Genomic DNA, 17006 nt, shown 5'->3' on the forward strand with positions numbered 1-17006 from the left:
CCAGAGGATAAAGAAATTTACATAGATAATATATGTGTTTTTATTTATTTATTTAATTTTTTTTATTGGAGTTCAATTTGCCAACATATAGCATAACAACCAGTGCTCATCCCGCCAAGTTGCCCCCCTCAGTGCCCATCACCCAGTCACCCCAACCCCTCGCCCACCTATGTAGTGTTTTTATTTTATTTTATTTATTTATTTTTTTAAAGATTTTATTTATTTATTCATGAGAGACAGAGAGAGAGGCAGAGACACAGGCAGAGGGAGAAGCAGGCTCCATGCAGGGAGCCTGATGTGGGACTCGATCCCGGGACTCCAGGATCACGCCCTGGGCTGAAGGCAGGTGCTAAACTGCGGAGCCACCCAGGGATCCCACTATGTAGTGTTCTTAAAGTGATTGTTTGGAAACTCTTCATCTTAGGAAAAGAAAATACAGGTCAAGATAGCTACACATCGTACCAAGATGAACTTAGTATGGAAGAAACCCTGAGGGCCGGCAGCTGATATCTGATCTTTTTGTTTCAGCTTGTCACGAGTGAGCTAAGCACTACGGAATGCCCAGCCCCAATCCCACGTACCATGGAAAAGTAAAAAATGGTCACTTCATCCCAAAACCTTGTTCAGTTTGAGAAATATACATACAGGGTTTCATCCCTCATATCCAACCAAATCTAGATCACTCTACCATTCCTTTGAAAATCCAAGCAGTGTGCTTCTGTCTTTAGAATATATTTGGTGAAGGGCACCTGGGTGGCTCAATCAGTTAAGCACCTGCCTTTGGCTCAGGTCATGATCTTAGGGTCCTGGGATAGAGCCCAGAGTCTGCTTCTCCCCCTGCCCTTCCCCCCTGCTCGTGATCTCTCTCTCCCTCCCTCAAATAAGTAAATAAAAATCTTATTTTATTTTTTATTTTTTTAATCTTTTTTTAAAGAAAAATTAGAATATATTTGGTGAAGAATCCTCATTCCTGAAACTCTTTGTCCCTCTAGGTTTAAAAAAAGCCCCACTTCTACTGTTTAGGTTTTTAACATCTATTCATTTTAATAGATGCCAGTTTCCAAAGCCTCTTTTTTGTTATGTTAATTACCAATAATTTTCTGTGCTTGAATTTCAGGCAATTTTATCACAATGCCAAGGTTTAAATAAATTCAATGAACCACCTGCAAAAGCATTCCGAGCTGTACCTTGATTATAGGTGTCTTCCAGATACCCTCCCAAATCTGAATCAGGACTGAAGCTCCCTTCACTGGCATCATCAAACAACTTCTCATCACAGTCTGGATCCAGGAATGTCAGATATGTGTAGAAGGACGTGGTAAGAAATTCCGAAAGGCTACCTAATTTTACTCTGTCAAGGAGACACTATGTTAGAAATACAGGTGCATGTGGACAAACTTCCACTATGAATCAGAGAGAGACTTTTCAACAACCAGATGGTGCTTCTGCCAGAATCGATAAATACGTCACTCTGCAGATTGCCCCACATAAGTAGTCAGCCAAGAAATTAAAACAAAAATTCAATACCAAGTATAAAGTAGGAGCACATAGCATATTAAAAGTCAAAATGAATCATGCTGATTTCTTACTCCCAAACCCAACACAAACAAAAATCTATTTTACTGAACCAACCTAAGTTTTACAAAACAGAGTGACTGAACCACTTTTAACCAGAACCAAACCAAGCCTTGGGGGTTTTTCTGTCCTAAAACAACTGTACCAGAACAAAACCTACCATGTAATATGGTCACACAGGCACAGGTATATGATAGGAGAGGCAGTCTCAGAGGCAAAGTTCTTTCTTTCTTTCTTTTTTTTTTTTTTTTTTTTTTACGGTTCTTTCTAGAAGGAATGCAATGCGAGGACCATCCCCAGACCGGAACAGATGCCCAGAGTGGCCCTATTACATTTTCATGCTGGGAAAAGTTCCACTGAAAACTGCAAGCTGGGTTTGGCAGTGTGGGGTCCCAGGCTCAGAGAGCAAAAGGGAGGACCACCTTACAGAGAGCCGCCACTGTGTGCTTCTTAAAATGTTAGCTCTGGGGGCTCTGGGGTGGCTCAGGTGGTTAAGTGTCCAATTCTTGGTTTCGGCTCAGGCCATCATCAGCCCTGCTCAGTGTGGAGTCTGCTTGTCCTTCTCCCTCTCTTCCTCCCTGAACTCACACACACACTCTATCACATAAATAAATGAAATCTTTGGGGGGGAAAAGGGTAGCTCCAGAGGCAGAAGACAATAGGATATTGGGAGCTACTAGCATCAGATGAGGACTTAGTAGAAATGGCTGAGAAAAACTGTTTAAGAAGCACACTGAAGCATATAATGCAAATGAATTTGTGGGTGCTCAAGCTTGAGTGGGCAAATGGACTACAGCAAGAAACATGGCCTAAGGGAAGGAAAAAAAGCCTTTCCTTTAATAAAATAAAATCTTTCCCTCCAGGGCCCTAGGGCCCATTTTACTGATTCTCTTGCCTTCAGACTAGGGACAAGGGGAGGTGAGGTAGTGTGTGCAAGACAATGGAAAGTTTCTCTCTGATGAAGTTGAAAGGAGTCAGGACAAAGGTGGAAAGGCAGTAATTTAAAAAGGCTTCTGGGGGCACCTGGGTGGCTCAGTGGTTGAACGTCTGCCTTTGGGTCAGGTCTTTGGCTCAGGTAGTGATCCCGGAAGACCCCGCGGGGATGCCTTGGTGGCTCAGAGGTTGAGCATCTGCCTTTGGCTCAGGGCGTGATCCCAGTCCCGGGATTGAGTCCCACATCGGGCTCCCTGCGAGGAGCCTGCCTCTCCCTCTGCCTGTGTCTCTGCCTCTCTCTGTGTCTCTCATGAATAAATAAATAAAATCTTTTAAAAAAATAAAAAATAAAATAAAGACCCTCAAAACCTGGGTGCCTGGGTGGCTCAGAGGTTGAGTGCCTGCCTTTGGCTCAGGTTGTGATTCTAGGATCAAGTCCCACATCGGGCTCCCTACAGGGAGCCTGCTTCTCCCTCTGCCTGTGTCTCTGCCTCTCTCTCTCTGTGTCTCTCATGAATAAATAAAATCTTTAAACAAAAAAAGACCCTCAAACCTAAGGAAAAGCCAAAATTAGATTCAGTTTTTGTTTGTTTTTAAAGATTTTATTTATTTATTTGAGAGAGAGAGATCCCAAGCAGGGGAAAAGGGCAGAGGGAGAAGAAGACTTCCTGCCGAGCAGGGAGCCCCATGTGAGGCTTGATTCCAGGACCCTGGGATCATGACCTGAGTCGAAGGCAGACACTTAACTGACTACGCCACCCAGGCACCCTGAGATTCACTTTTAATTATCAAGAACTTAATAGGAAAGGTAGCCCATGGGGCCCAGGCATTCCTGTTTCCTTCCACTGTTCTCTGAGTCGTTCACCATACTGTATAAACAAGAGGCCCTCCTTGTTTTTGTAAGCCCTCATCCAGCTCGGCACAGAGATTAGAGCTGGTTCTTGGGTTCTTACCAAGCTTCTGCACCTATTCATCTTGTGCCCCTTGCTCTCTGAGCCTATAGCCCCTTGTCTGTAGAACAGGAATACCACCCACATGACACAATGAAGACTAAATCAGATGATGCACACAAAACAGCACAGAGTGTCCTGCAAGAGAGCAATTAACTGCAGACAGTATCCTTTTTGACAATGATTAGATTTCAATTCAAGTGTTTATTCTGAAAAACACTCATTATGTATGGTATCTTCTCTTGGCTACGATGCCATACACCAGGTGGTAACTTATCCAAACTGGACGTGAAATGTACAAAAGTGCGTGCCAACTGCAGTTATGGTGCTAGCTGAGATATGCCAGGTACAAAAAAATACACTGGATGAATCCACTTAGATGAGATACCTAGAGACAGAAAGTACAATGGTGGTTGCCAGCTGCTGGGACAAGGAGAATTGGGGAGCTATTGTTTAATGGGTAGAGAGTTTCCCTTTGACAAGATGAAGAGTCCTGGTGGTCGGTTGCATGACAATGTGAATGTGCTTAACATTACCAAACTGTACACTTCAAAATGACTAAGATGGTAAGCTTTATATTATGTGTATTTAACAGTTTTAAAAAACATTTATGGCGGCAGCAGGGTCCCTGGTGTGGGAAGATATGAGAAGGGCCGACGTCAATGCCCAAACACTCAGCAACTGGCATTCCATCAGGGAACCAACGGAAGACTCCAGGGCCCAGAAAGGGTCGCACCTCACTCAGGGCCGGCCGAACAGTGAGGTTCTTGGAACCCTTCTCACATATTCCAGGAGATTAGGAGAGATCAGGGCCTATATGCTATTGAGAAAACTTCTGCCTCCTGACAGTCAAAAAATATAAAAATCGAATCGGTTTTCTCAGGAGGTGAGCCTGTATCACTCAAGGTGCCTACCCGGGATAATGGGGAGCACCTGTATTACTGTGGGCCTGAAAAGTAGAATAGGTATAGCTCCACTGAGGAGGAGGGGACAGTGGTATAGGCAGGCCCATTCAGGCGCTCTGCTCCAAGGGCCACTCAAGGAATTTTTTAAAGTTCTATGAATTATTCTTCAGGTGACAGCACACTCAAGTCAGTTCAGGAGGTGTTTACTGGGCACCTGCTAGATCCCAGGCACTGGGTGTTTTCTTCTAGGTCCTTCACTAGAAACAGACACAGCATTCCATACATGCAATCCAAGAATGCCACTTCAGAGAGACTCGGTATGCTTGCCTTTCCACACCCCAGGCCTCCTGGCACCTGTAAAAGCTTCACAAACATCCACTGAGAGCTGCTTTAGAGAGGATTCCAGTTCCACAGGGGTAAAGGGTTTTAATTTCCTTTTTAATCTAAAGCTCCATGCTTCTATGTTCAGCAATTGATATGAAAAATGGGGGAAGGACAGCATCCTCTTTTTTTTTTTGAAGATTTTATTTATTTATGAGAGAGAGAGAGAGAGAGAGAGAGAGAGAGGCAGAGACACAGGCAGAGGGAAAAGCAGGCTCCACACAGGAAGCCTGATGCAGGCCTTGATCCCAGGACTCCAGGATCACACCTTGAGCCTAAGGCAGACGCTCAACCTCTGAGCCACTCAGGGATCCCCCCCCCTTTTTAAAGATTTTATTTATTTGGCAAAAGACTTTTAAGAAAGGTCACTGATGGGACGCCTGGGTGGCTCAGAGGTTGAGGGTCTGCCTTGGGCTCAGGGTGTGATCCTGGAGTCTCAGGATCGAGTCCCGCATCGGGCTTCCTATGTGGAGCCTGCTTCTCCCTCTGCCTGTGTCTCTGCCTCTCATGAATAAATAAACAAAATCTTAAAAAAAAAAAGAAAAGTCACTGATACTTAAAAAACAAAACACCAAAACCACAAATTACCTGGCTCCTCCAAAATATCCATCCTCTAGTTTTCTAATTGTAGAAAGAACTGCAGAATGAATGTCTGAGCCATCATTTGCTAAGGGGGGAGGGAAAGATGAGTTAGTTTGCTTAATTTGGAAATACTTTTTGGTTTTGGGGACAGGCCGTGAAATGTTTTCACCAACATAATCTAATAAGGGCAGCCCGGGTGGCTCAGCGGTTTATAGCGCCACCTTTAGCCCAGGGCCTGATCCTGGAAACCCGGAATCGAGTCCCATGTCAGGAGCCTGCTTCTCCCTCTGCCTGTGTCTCTGCCTTCCTCTCTCTTTGTGTCTCTCATGAATAAATAAATAAAATCTTAAAAACAACAACAACAATAAAAAAAACATAATCTAATAAAATACTTATGGAAGATTCCTGAGCTCAGAAACCAAGCTGCTAAGAACCTCCCCTTCGGTACTTAGCTTTGTCTATGGGACTCATTTTAAACAGTCTGAAAAGGGCCCAAACCAACAGTGGGACATGAATCAGGCAGATCAAGTTCGCAAAGTTACTGAGCATGGTGTGGGTGATGGGGAAGGTGAGCGTGGGTCTGCCCGTCATCCGCCAGCAGGTGCACAGGTAGGCCAGCTCGATCCTCAGCATCTCCACAATCATCTCATTGTCCAGGGCCAGGTAGAAGTGATGCTGGTCGGTGAACTGCAAGTCAGATCAGGCCCAGTAAAAGGCTGTCCTTCACTCCCCCGACACAGCCCCAGCTATCATTCACGACAGCACTAATCCTTGCATGTTGTTTCCAGAGAAGAGGCTCAATCCTGGCTGTATCTGCCCCCATCATGGGGCTCTCCTTGCAATCAGGCAAAAATCAATCTGTCGCCTGCCCAGGAATCGTAGCTACATTAGCGTGGAAGGTAAAGGTGCGCAGCCAGATCTATTTATGGCTCCTCAGATGAGGATTTAAGCATCTGGCCCAACACCGCTGTCCCTGAAAGGAAATCAATAACTCCTTAAATCCTACTCATTCTAAAGCTGCTGGGCTCAGAGGATTTCCAAGTGAGGGAAGTGAGGGCACTGGGAGCAGGTGAGACATGGAGGCTGTGTTTACCTGACTGATGACCTGGCTAATGTGAACTATAGGCACTACTGCCTGGTGTCGATGAAAATCAAACTGTTCTCCTACCTCGGGACTAGTCCACACTCAGCTCTGGTCTGACGTGTTACAAAGGGAAATAACTCACAAGATTTAAGCAAGCAACGTGGGCTAGGGTGAAAAAGAACAACTCGGGGCTACTGATCCATGACCCCATGGCTGACAGTGTGCCCGGGGGGTGGGGAGCCGTGCCCACAGTGACAAAGGGAGCCTAGAGCTGATCTTTCTAGCTGGCCAAATGGATGGAGAATATTTGGTTCGGATTCTGTAGGACTACTTTCCTTTGTTAAAAAAAAACAAGAAACAAAAAACAAAAAGAAAACTCTGGAAAAAAAGTTCTATAATCAGTATATTTGGTATCTCTTCAAGCGGGGGGGCTTGAAAATCAGATAGGCTAGGTGTTTCATGGCGGGTCTTCAGACAACGTAAGCAAAGGTCAGGGACTACTGCTATTGGGCACAGGGACAGCAAGTCAAGGGACAGGTACCTAGCAAATTTGGGAAGTGGTATGCATTTCACTACTCCTCATGACGAAATGACGACACACTCAGTTTGATTCAAGCCATGCTTACTGAGCACCTACTGGGACTAAAGAATTGCAGTAGGGCCTGGGTGTCATAATACACATCGCTATTTGAACATACACACGCTCATTCTACCGCATTCACAGTAGCTCACCACGAAGAAAAGGGAACTTAATCAAAGGATGCGTGTTGCTTTGCTACTGGCCTGCTCTACTCACCTGGGGTGTGAAAGTAAAGATTTGGTTCCTAATCACATATAGCTTAGATGTTCCAAGGACTCCAATGTGCCGATATGGTCGCCCACTCAATTTCATATTCTTATTCCGTCCTATTTGAAAAATAAAAGAGATATTAGAGTTAGATCAATATGGCAACTTCTAATCCAAGTGACTTTGGCTAAGACTGGGCTTTTTGCATGTTAACCCACTCCGGGGTTTAGTTTTCCTAATACCGTTGATCCTTCTTTAAAATAGGACAAGGATGAATTAAAAACAAATCCCCTGCCTTCTCTTCATGCATGTACACAAATAGCACCCTGTTCAACATCTATGTGGAATGAAACTACTGATAGAACTTTATTAATGTTTACTTCTAATTTATTTCCTACCAAGCCTAGTTATAGTTTCTAAAATCTAAGCGAAGTTGTATTTTAGAGGGACGCCTGGGTGGCGCAGCGGTTGGGCGCCTCCCTTCAGCCAGGGCATGATCCTGGAGCCCCGGGAACAAGTCCCACATTGGGCTCCCTGTGAGGAGCCTTCTCTCTCTGCCTGTGTATCTCCCTCTCTCTCTGTGTCTCTCATGAATAAATAATAAAATCTTTAAAAAAAAGTTATATTTTAGAAAGAGAACCTCCACTCCTGTTTTAATGGGTAAATGAGCATTTTTCTAAGATTACAGATAAAAATTAGAAACATATCAAGACACAAATGACTGTTCCAATTGAGAATTTTCAAAGGTGGTACCTTATTTTACAACAGATCTGGTGAAGGGCACAGCCAAGCTTTGGCGACATCTACTGAACAAGCATGAGAACATGCTTGTCTGCCACTCCTCTTCACTTTGAAGAGGTCGAACCACGTGATTTGGTGCCTTGCCCAATTCTTCGCAGTTTATACCTATAAGTCTCCCTCAGAACCAAAACATAGGGTCGCCTGGGTGGCTCAATGGTTGAGCGCCTGCCTTTGGCTCAGGGAGTGATCCTGGGGTCTGGGGATCAGATGGAGCCCTGCATCAGGCTCCATGCAGGGAGCCTGCTTCTCCCTCTACCTGTGTCTCTGCCTCTCTTTCTCCTTCTCTCTGTGTCTCTCATGAATAAATAAATAAAATCCTAGGGCAGCCCGGGTGGCTCAGTGGTTTAGAGCCGCCTTTAGCCCAGGGCATGATCCTGGAGACCTGTGTCTCTCATGAATAAATAAATAAATAAATAATCTTAAAATAAATAAATAAAATCTTAAAAAAAAAAAGAACCAAAACCTAGAACCAAGATGCCTCTCACCAAAACCACCCTGCCATTTCCCCAAACCTACCAAGCTTGGCATATATGTGACTGAGAATCCGGCCTGGCTGGACTCGGATTGGATGAATGTCAGCAATACTCTGGACGTTTACCCCATGTTTCCTCAATAAGTCCTTAATGTGGTTGTTTTCTGCCAGAACAGTAACTGTGAACAAGAGCATAATAGCATCTGCATTAGCCTGTGGCCCTTAGTCTCCTCGCATGGAGAATATATTATTGACTGATCTTTCTTTTGGCCTCTGACATGCACAGCAGCATGCTCTCCACACACTGGGTGGCTTTGAAAATCACAGCAATTTTCCTGCCACTCTTCCTGGTTCTCTCTGGCCTCACCTCCCCAACCCCCATGAAGCATTTTTATTAAGTGCCATCAATGTTCAAGACAGTCTGATAAGAGACTTCTAGAAATGGTCTTAAACAGGTCCCAAACCAAATTACCCTATCTCAAATGATGGCTTGCCTCCCTGTGCGTCTGCATTTATTCTAAACCTGTCTTGTGTTCTTTTCATATGGAGTGAGAAGCAGAAACAGCTCTGCATGGGGGGATGCCAGGAGAAGCTGGAGTTCCTGGTCTCAAAGAACAGGAAAGGGCAATATTGTGGTATGTACTAGCAGGGTGTCCTGACCAAGGGAGAGGTTGGGGAAGATTGCTCCCTCCGGGAAGAAGGGAAAATGGGGCTGTTGGTGGGTCGTGGTGCAGCCTGGCCCACCCATGAAGCACAGCATAGGGTCTTGCTGTGGGGAAGAGCCACCCCAGAGCTGGGCCCTGCACCCTGAATGGGCTGGCTGGGGCCCCATCTCTAGTGAGTGAGGCTGGGCACCTGGCTCTCCAGTAGGCAGGGGACTCACATGCCTGGGACATGGGGGCCTGAGCAGGGACTCCAACCCCTGCACCTCCTGCACCAGTTCTGCTTTGAGCATGGCTTTTAAGAGAACAGTGCTCTAGTAAAGGGAAGGAGTCTTGGGAAGGGGACTGGTGGAGGGGCATTCTGGTCTCAGAAAGGGGGGAAGGTTTCAACTGCAGTAGAGCCTGCTGGGAACAGAGTGTGAGGGTGGTGCTCAGGCTAGAAGGTGATTCGGTTACTACTACAGTAGTCCACTGAGCCCCACCATTGTACCCATATGCTGGTGGCCTTGAATGTACAATACACATAAATGCCACTGAGACCTGAAGGTCACCTCCTTATTTACATAACATGTGATACTTTTCAAAGTATTTTAATATCTGTGACCTCATCTGAGCTTCATAACAAGGCCCTGTGGGGAAGCCCCACATCTGCTGGCCACTTGTAGCCAATTCCAGGAAATGGGAACCTCAGCCATGTAGGACTGGGTGAAGTGGTGTCTCTTAACATCTGTTTCTTCTGAAGCTTTCAATGCCATGTAAAGATCAGTGGTCACTCTCTGTAAAGGCGACTCTTTTATTGCAGTGGTTTGCCTGAGACCTGTGGGCCCATGATCTGATACAGCCATATGCAGGAAGTTTCTGAAACTGTACTTCTTCCTCCAGGCCAGATATTATTATATTTTCTATTCTGTTTCTGTTCTATTCTAGAACATTAAAAGAAAAAAAAAAGGTGGCTAAAGACCCCTCAATGGGCCCCAGCCTGCAGTTGGAAAAGAGGCCTTGTGAATTTAAGGGCTCACTTAGCAGCACGTGTTGTGTTTAAGTGCAGACTCTGGAGTCAGGCTGGATCAGTCCACTTGGACATCGGCACTGAGTTTGCACCTCCCTCTGTCAGCTCTGGGCCCTTGAGCGAGCTAACCTCTAAGCCTCATGTGTAAGATGGGGAAGATAATCATAACTGTTACAATTTCTAGCTGATGAAACTGTTGTTGTTGAGGGCCTGGAGCCCAGTATCAATCGGATGATGCCCCACAGAGCCTCTTACTGTATCCCAGGCAGGCACAGGGGAATGAGTCCATGGTCACAAACAGGACTGCCTTGCATGTATTCAATAATTGTTGTTAACCTACTAAGTAGGTGTATGCCAAACAACACAGAAGCTAGAAGAAGGATACAGGCCTCATCCTTAAGACATGTATGATGTAGCCACCTGGGTGGCTCAGTCGGTCCAGTGTCTGACTCTTGATTTTGGCTCAGGTCATGATCTCAGAGTCGTGAGACCGAGCCCCAGGTCAGGCTCTGTGCTGGGATCAGTGCTCAGGATTCTTTTTCCCTGTGCCCCTCCCCTCTTTCCTCTCTAAAAATGAAATGAATGGTGTAATTTAGAGGAAATAAGGCGTATACACAAAGTGCTGATATCAGCTGGTACCTAAGTTGCCCTATGAGGCATGTGAGCTCCTCAGGAGTCTACCCTAGGAGGGGAGGGAGGGAGAGGAATTGGTGAGCGAGGACCTACACTGGGGGCTTTCTTCATGACAATCGCAGAGCGTCTCAATGTCACCCTGTGAGGGGGCACCAGTTATGAGGACCCCAAGGCACAGGGAGATGAAATTGCAAGGCTAGGCAGAGCCAGCACTAGAGCAGCAGTCCACACTGGCCTTCCACCTCTCTGGAAGCGGGGCTAGCTGGAAGGGAGGGGAGGCAGGTGAAGACATGGGCCTACAACTCTGGAGAGAAGCCAGACCTCAAGGAAAAAATGTGTGAACCTTTACTTGCGTTTTTTTCACCAGGGTCATGTTCTACTTTTTAAAGAACCGCAATGAAAAATGATGCTCGGGGAATCACTTGTGCCCCAACTGCAATCAAGATTTGGATTCAAGAAAACAAATGCTTTGTAGAAAGTAACTTTGCGGTTGAGAAGAATACTGTTGCCTTTGGGAGCTAGTGAGTTATAGAAGGGATGTTGCAGAGCCCATACACACTGAAGCACACTGGTGTACTTTTTAAAAAGTAGAATAGGAAACTAGGGAATCTTTTGCATTAAAAATAACATTGCAGGGCACCTGGGTGGCTCAGTGGCTGAGCGTTTGCCTTTGGCTCAAGTCGTGATCCCGGGGTCCTGGGATCAAGTCCTGCATCGGGCTCCCTGCAGGGAGCCTGCTTCTCCCTCTACCTGTGTCTCTGCCTCTCTCTCTGTGTCTCTCATGAATAAATAAAATCTTAAAAAAAAAAAAACATTGACTTTACCCAGTTAAATATGAATAGTAAACATGCTCACAAACCTTGTACTACAACATCAGGTTTGACGGAAGTGGAAAATCTTCTGTTTAAGGGGTCAATTTCCCCAGTGGCGAGGAATCCCTAGGAAAAGAGGAATAGTGACACTGTAAAATACTGAATGAAATCTCACCTTAAACCCAACTGGGTAAATGAAATATCTGGGGGCTCAAAATATTCAGTATTTTAACTCTTTTATGTTTTTCAAGTGAACTGCTTATCTTCTCTGAAACACAGTACACCATTAGATAGCCACTGATAAACATATTGTGCTCTGGCACCTTGCTCTCCAGGACTAGCCAAACGTGCCACCACCTTGGCGACTGGAAAGAACAGCAGTGACTCAAACCTCATGAGCCCTCACTCCACACCAGTTCCGGGCTGAGCCCCTATACACTCACAGTCACGTTCAGGCCTCCTGACGGGGAGGCACCAAGACTAGCATTTTATGGATGGGGCAATTGAGGTAATGCACTTAAGCTAGGTGGCAGAGAAGGGACTTGGTCCTGGGCTGACTGTCCTGAAACACAAAGCTCCCCTCCATGCTTGCAGAGTGCTGTTTCAATATGGCTCTCCTCACATCTTCTATAAATGACTGGAGTCTTCAGGAGGGTCTCAAGGTGCTCTGGGAGTTCTGAGGAGGAATCTGACCTAATGCTGGGCTTACATGAAGGCCTTTCCATTGAAGAGGCAACGAAGCAGAGCTGTTTGTTCCTCCTCTCACAGACCCAGAGATCAGAGCTGGCAAGTATAATAGAAATGATCAAGCCCAACCTCTTTACTTTACAGAAGAGGGAACTGAGGCTGGCTCACGAGGTCAGGTTACTAGTCAAAGGCAGAGCCAGCTTTCCAAGAGATAGACGTGGTATTCCCTACTAAGAAGGACAGAGGTAGGAGACAGTCCCCACCCCCAAGGACATGACCATGAAATCGAGGAGGCAATCACAGCCACGAAACCACCAACCCACTTCAGCCCCAGAAGCTCCTAACGCCCACTTCCATGGTGACAGCTTTACTTTCTGTCTTCCTTTATACACAGGTAACCCAAGTGGTACTGGACTGGACCTACTACTCAAACCTCTCCCCTACCCTTTCTAGAGTTTGGGAGGACACACAGGACTGGGCCAGCCTAACAGGCTGGAGCTCCCAGCTCTTTTCCTAGACTCTTTCGTCCACACCTCTTCCCAGGGGTCCAGAGCAGTCAGCTGGGCAGGAGCCTGTGAGGACAGATGAACGCATCTGATAACGTCAGCCATACATCATCTACACCATCACTCCCTCCACTCCCCACCGGGGAGGTCGAGATTCATTTTTAGCTGGTACAAAAGCATTTGCATTTTGAAAACTTAAGCCTGGGGGCAAGAACATGTTTAACAGGAAGAAATGAGTCAGAGATAGTAGACCTTCTATGTAAGGGTGGTATGGGCTAAGGGAACACCTGACACAAAATTCACTGGAGAAAAGCCAGCCCCTGCCCCTTCCTGTAGAGAGCACTGTAGAGTCACTCTGCTTCCTGCAGCCAGGACTGTACCAGGGGTGGCTGGAAGCTGACTTAGTAGCTTCCACAAACCTCTATAATTCACATGTGTGCTGATCCCAACTGGGAAGCTTCTAGTCTCTTACTGACCATCAACTCAACCTAGTTCTAACCATAGACCAGGAATACGGGGGTGGGGGTCAGGGCAGGGCAGGTGATAGGAGTGCTTGGCATGCAGCTGACTCTGAAGTGGGCCAATGTAAATATGGACACACAAGCCCAGATGGCAAGCCTCAGAGCAGACTCAGTCCAGGCGACTTTAAAACTATGAGATGCCAAAGACATTCACAGCCACATGGGGCAGAGAGCCCCTATGCTCTTCTGGGGTCCCCTACACCTCAGATCAGATGGTTTCCAGTCTGTGAAGTCCCCAAGTCCCCTACCTCTGCCAACAGCGAGCTGAGGATGTATAGGGACTGGCCCCACAGATGAGGCAGCTTCCCCAGAGGAACTCTGTCCACTGTGTGGGGGTTCTTATATTCTTCATCAACCTGGCAAAAAGAAAGACACCCAAGTCAGAATGTCAGAGGATAAAAAGGCCAATGTTACCGCATACTGGGGAGTGCACTGAGGATTTACAAAATGCCACTCATTCGATTATCCAGGCCAATTCTGTGCAAGAGCTGCGACAGGGTGGCCCAAGAGCCAAGGCCTTGGTGTGGGGGCCTCGTGCTAAATGCAGCAGAAGTGGAACTCAGATTCAGGGGTGGCTCCAGGCCAGCGCTCTTCCCATAGGCACACTGATGGCAGAGGGCAGAGACAGGCACGTGAAGTCTGGCCTGCCTCCTTTGAGCACAGCCCTGGGCAACAGGAAGTTTCATAGCTCCTGCTTACCTTTGTTTGTATTATGGGTACAATGATCTAAAGCATCACCCTAGAGCCACAGCAGTGCATTACCTGCTGCTAAGTCATCTTTTTCCAGTCTTGTTCTCCCCAGGGGCTCATAAATTGTGTGCCTATGCTAGGAAATTACCAGAAGGTGGCACTATTTATTGAGGAAAACAGTGCTGTACTAGCAGATCACTAATCTTCCATCAGGGACTCAATAAGCTGGGTCCACTGGGGGCTTTTGACTCATCAAAATAAGCTACAGTTCTTTTTTGGATGGACAGTGCTAGCTACACATTGTAAAAGTTAGTCTGCAATTTTCTCTGTTGTAAACTCCATGCTGACCTTTGGATTTTTTTTTTTTTAAAGTTAACTCTACCCCCCATTCATGGGGCTCAAGCTCATGACCCTGAGATCAAGAGTCATGTACTCTACTGACTCAGCTGGCCAGGTGCCCCTGACCTTTGGGTTTTTTGTCATTACAATGTTGGTCTGGGGTAATGTTAGTGACCACTTTTTCCCTTTGGAAAACAAAGCAATTGAAATTCTTCTCCAAAAGGGAAAATCACACCATGAGGGAGTCATACCCTGCTTGTGGATTTATCAGTGATGCTATTAACAGATCGTTAAAACTTGCTGCAGTAGTAAACATTAAGAAAACCTTCAACTCATAAACTGAACAGAATTACACATGTCAGTAATCAAATTATCAAATAGGTTAACAGTGTGGCAGGAGAATCTCTAAAATGTCAGAGTTATCTTTGAGTAAGTTTGGTTATCTTTGGGTAGTAAGAGGAGAGAGAAATACTTTCTTCTTTCTACAGAATCGTGGATGTTTTGTAGTGTACGGGACTGCTTTCACAATCAGATTATACGTTAGGGCTATTGGAAATGTAAGTAGTGTTAAGAGAAACCGTGAAGACCTGGAATGAGAAATAGTTGATGGAAAGAACAGAAGGCAGACAAAGTGTCTGGATCGAGAGACAGCTTGACTCTAGCCTCCCCGGACCCATGTGCCAGCTCCTGCCTCCCTGTGCAGGCATTGGGGTCTGTCTCCTTGTCTCTGTCCCAGTCCTTCTTATGTGCTTGCAGGTCCTCTAACACACAAGGCCTTTGCTGTGCCACCCGTGTGTGTGCCCTCCATCCCCCAGACCAGCTCCTCCACCCTCCACTAGCCTGCAGTCTCCCAGAGGCAGAGCTGGCACTGCAAACCCTGAGTGTCCTGGACCCAGCTTGGTGTTTTAGAAACCACTTCTGGACAAAAAGTGTTAGGTCTGAAAGGGGAGTGCAAAATACGAAAAGGCCAAGCATGAGCTCACTTCATTCCAGAGAAGCAGGGCTCGGTTACCTTGTTAGGCGGGATGGCGTACAGTTCTGGCACCAGGTGGATCCCGTTCTTGCCTCTGATTACTATTCCCTCTAGGGCCTCTCGGTATTCTTGGACCTGGAGAATGGCCCCAACCCCACAGCAGGAGAGAGGCGTCATTAATACTGTCATGGGAGGTACATTACAGAAAAACACCTCTCTTGGCAACAGATTAGTAGTAGGACACAAGTCAAGAAATGCACAAATGCCCTCCATGTGGGGAGTATAGGAGGGACTGGGACTCCTGCTGACAGCAAAGGTTAGAAGGAGGGGAACGCATTGGCCTTTTCTGTGTGGTCTTTAACTCACGACTTCAATATTTCACTCTTAGCTTCTCACATATGTAAATTCTGTCTCACCAGCTAGACTACATAAGCTTCTTGGAGTGGAGGCCAGACCTTAAGGAGGGCATTCCACTTCTACTTACCACTAGTTTTCCACTTAAAAGGCCCTTGATCAAGCATTTATTGCTCAGGAAATGTTCGCGAAGGGAACCCGCTGTGAGGGAAAGGAAGTGTACGTACTATGAACCATGTACCAGGATTCTTATGATGCACTACTTGATATGATAAAAGCTGTGGATGTAAACATTTCCATTCAATGAAAAAGGCAGTAATTAAAAAAAAAAACCTGTGTATGAAAAGGAAACAGACTAAAGGGGGAAAGCCCTTTACCAGCCCCCCAGCTGTTTTAACATATTTCATCTTTGGAAAGCCTAGTCAAAGGCCTTCTAGATTTCAGTTCCTTCTCTTATGAAATTTGTGGACAGCAAAATCTGCAGGGGTGCATTGTTTTTTAAACGTCATTGGACAGCAAGTGGAAAAGACAGAATAGGCATAAGAGCAGCAAATTCTGTGAGACCTAGAAAATAAGGTCCTAAACACATTCTTGTCTTCTCAGCTTTTTTGTTTCTCATAATTGTCAAGTTTCATAACTCAAATTCTAACTCAATCCCTTTGAGAACTTTCAGTTCTAGAATAAAGAGACAGAAAACATAATACCCAAGATCATTGCTAAAGTATAACAGTAAGAATCAACAATGGGGGAATATTAACATTTCAAGCTTACTACCATGTTGGGGAGGAAGAATTTTCTCTGCCCTTTCAGATCCTTCTAGCGGCACTAAGAATCAAACTGACATGAGACAGATGAACAGGAGAAAATCAAATTTAGTTACATATGTACAGAGAATCCACAAAGACACAGATGGGATATTCCAAAGATAGAGAAGCACCATGAGGCTTACTTGAGCTCAGGAGAGGGGTGGCAGTCTGAGGACACAAGGGAAGGAAGACCATTTGCAAGAAGGTGAGAGGAGATGTTTTGGAAAACAAAGGTGGCCCTGTGATACACATAACTTTCTTAAATAAAGAGGAATCTGTGTCAGCAGCTTTCTTGCTAGTAGAGACAAGTAGTTGAGGGGGATGTAAAGAGCTTTTCCCAAATCTGCTGGGTTTTGATCACATTTTTTTAAAAAGATTTTTTTTAAAGATTTTATTTATTTATTCATGAGAGACACGGAGATAGAGGCAGAGACATAAGCAGAGGGAGAAGCAGGCTCCCTGCAGACAGCCTGACAAGGGACTCGATCCCAGGACTCCGGGATCATGACCTGAGTCAAAAGCAGATGTTCAACCACTGAGCCAC

General features: G+C 45.9%; 1 protein-coding gene across 2 annotated transcripts in view; it reads right to left on the reverse strand.

The window, feature by feature from the left end:
• Positions 1 to 17006, reverse strand: part of PHKA2 (phosphorylase kinase regulatory subunit alpha 2) — a 79705-nt gene that overhangs the window by 21089 nt on the left and 41610 nt on the right. For both annotated transcript variants that reach the window (XM_041741148.1, XM_041741149.1), the window contains 8 exons: positions 15342 to 15437; positions 13549 to 13656; positions 11634 to 11712; positions 8515 to 8649; positions 7207 to 7316; positions 5869 to 6013; positions 5333 to 5411; positions 1188 to 1351 (listed from right to left, as the gene is read on the reverse strand). In XM_041741148.1, coding sequence (XP_041597082.1) covers positions 1188 to 1351; positions 5333 to 5411; positions 5869 to 6013; positions 7207 to 7316; positions 8515 to 8649; positions 11634 to 11712; positions 13549 to 13656; positions 15342 to 15437 — 916 coding nt within the window. The remainder of the gene's footprint in view (positions 1 to 1187; positions 1352 to 5332; positions 5412 to 5868; positions 6014 to 7206; positions 7317 to 8514; positions 8650 to 11633; positions 11713 to 13548; positions 13657 to 15341; positions 15438 to 17006) is intronic.

The sequence above is a fragment of the Vulpes lagopus genome, chromosome X (assembly GCF_018345385.1).
Source record: "Vulpes lagopus strain Blue_001 chromosome X, ASM1834538v1, whole genome shotgun sequence".
NCBI lineage: Eukaryota > Metazoa > Chordata > Mammalia > Carnivora > Canidae > Vulpes > Vulpes lagopus.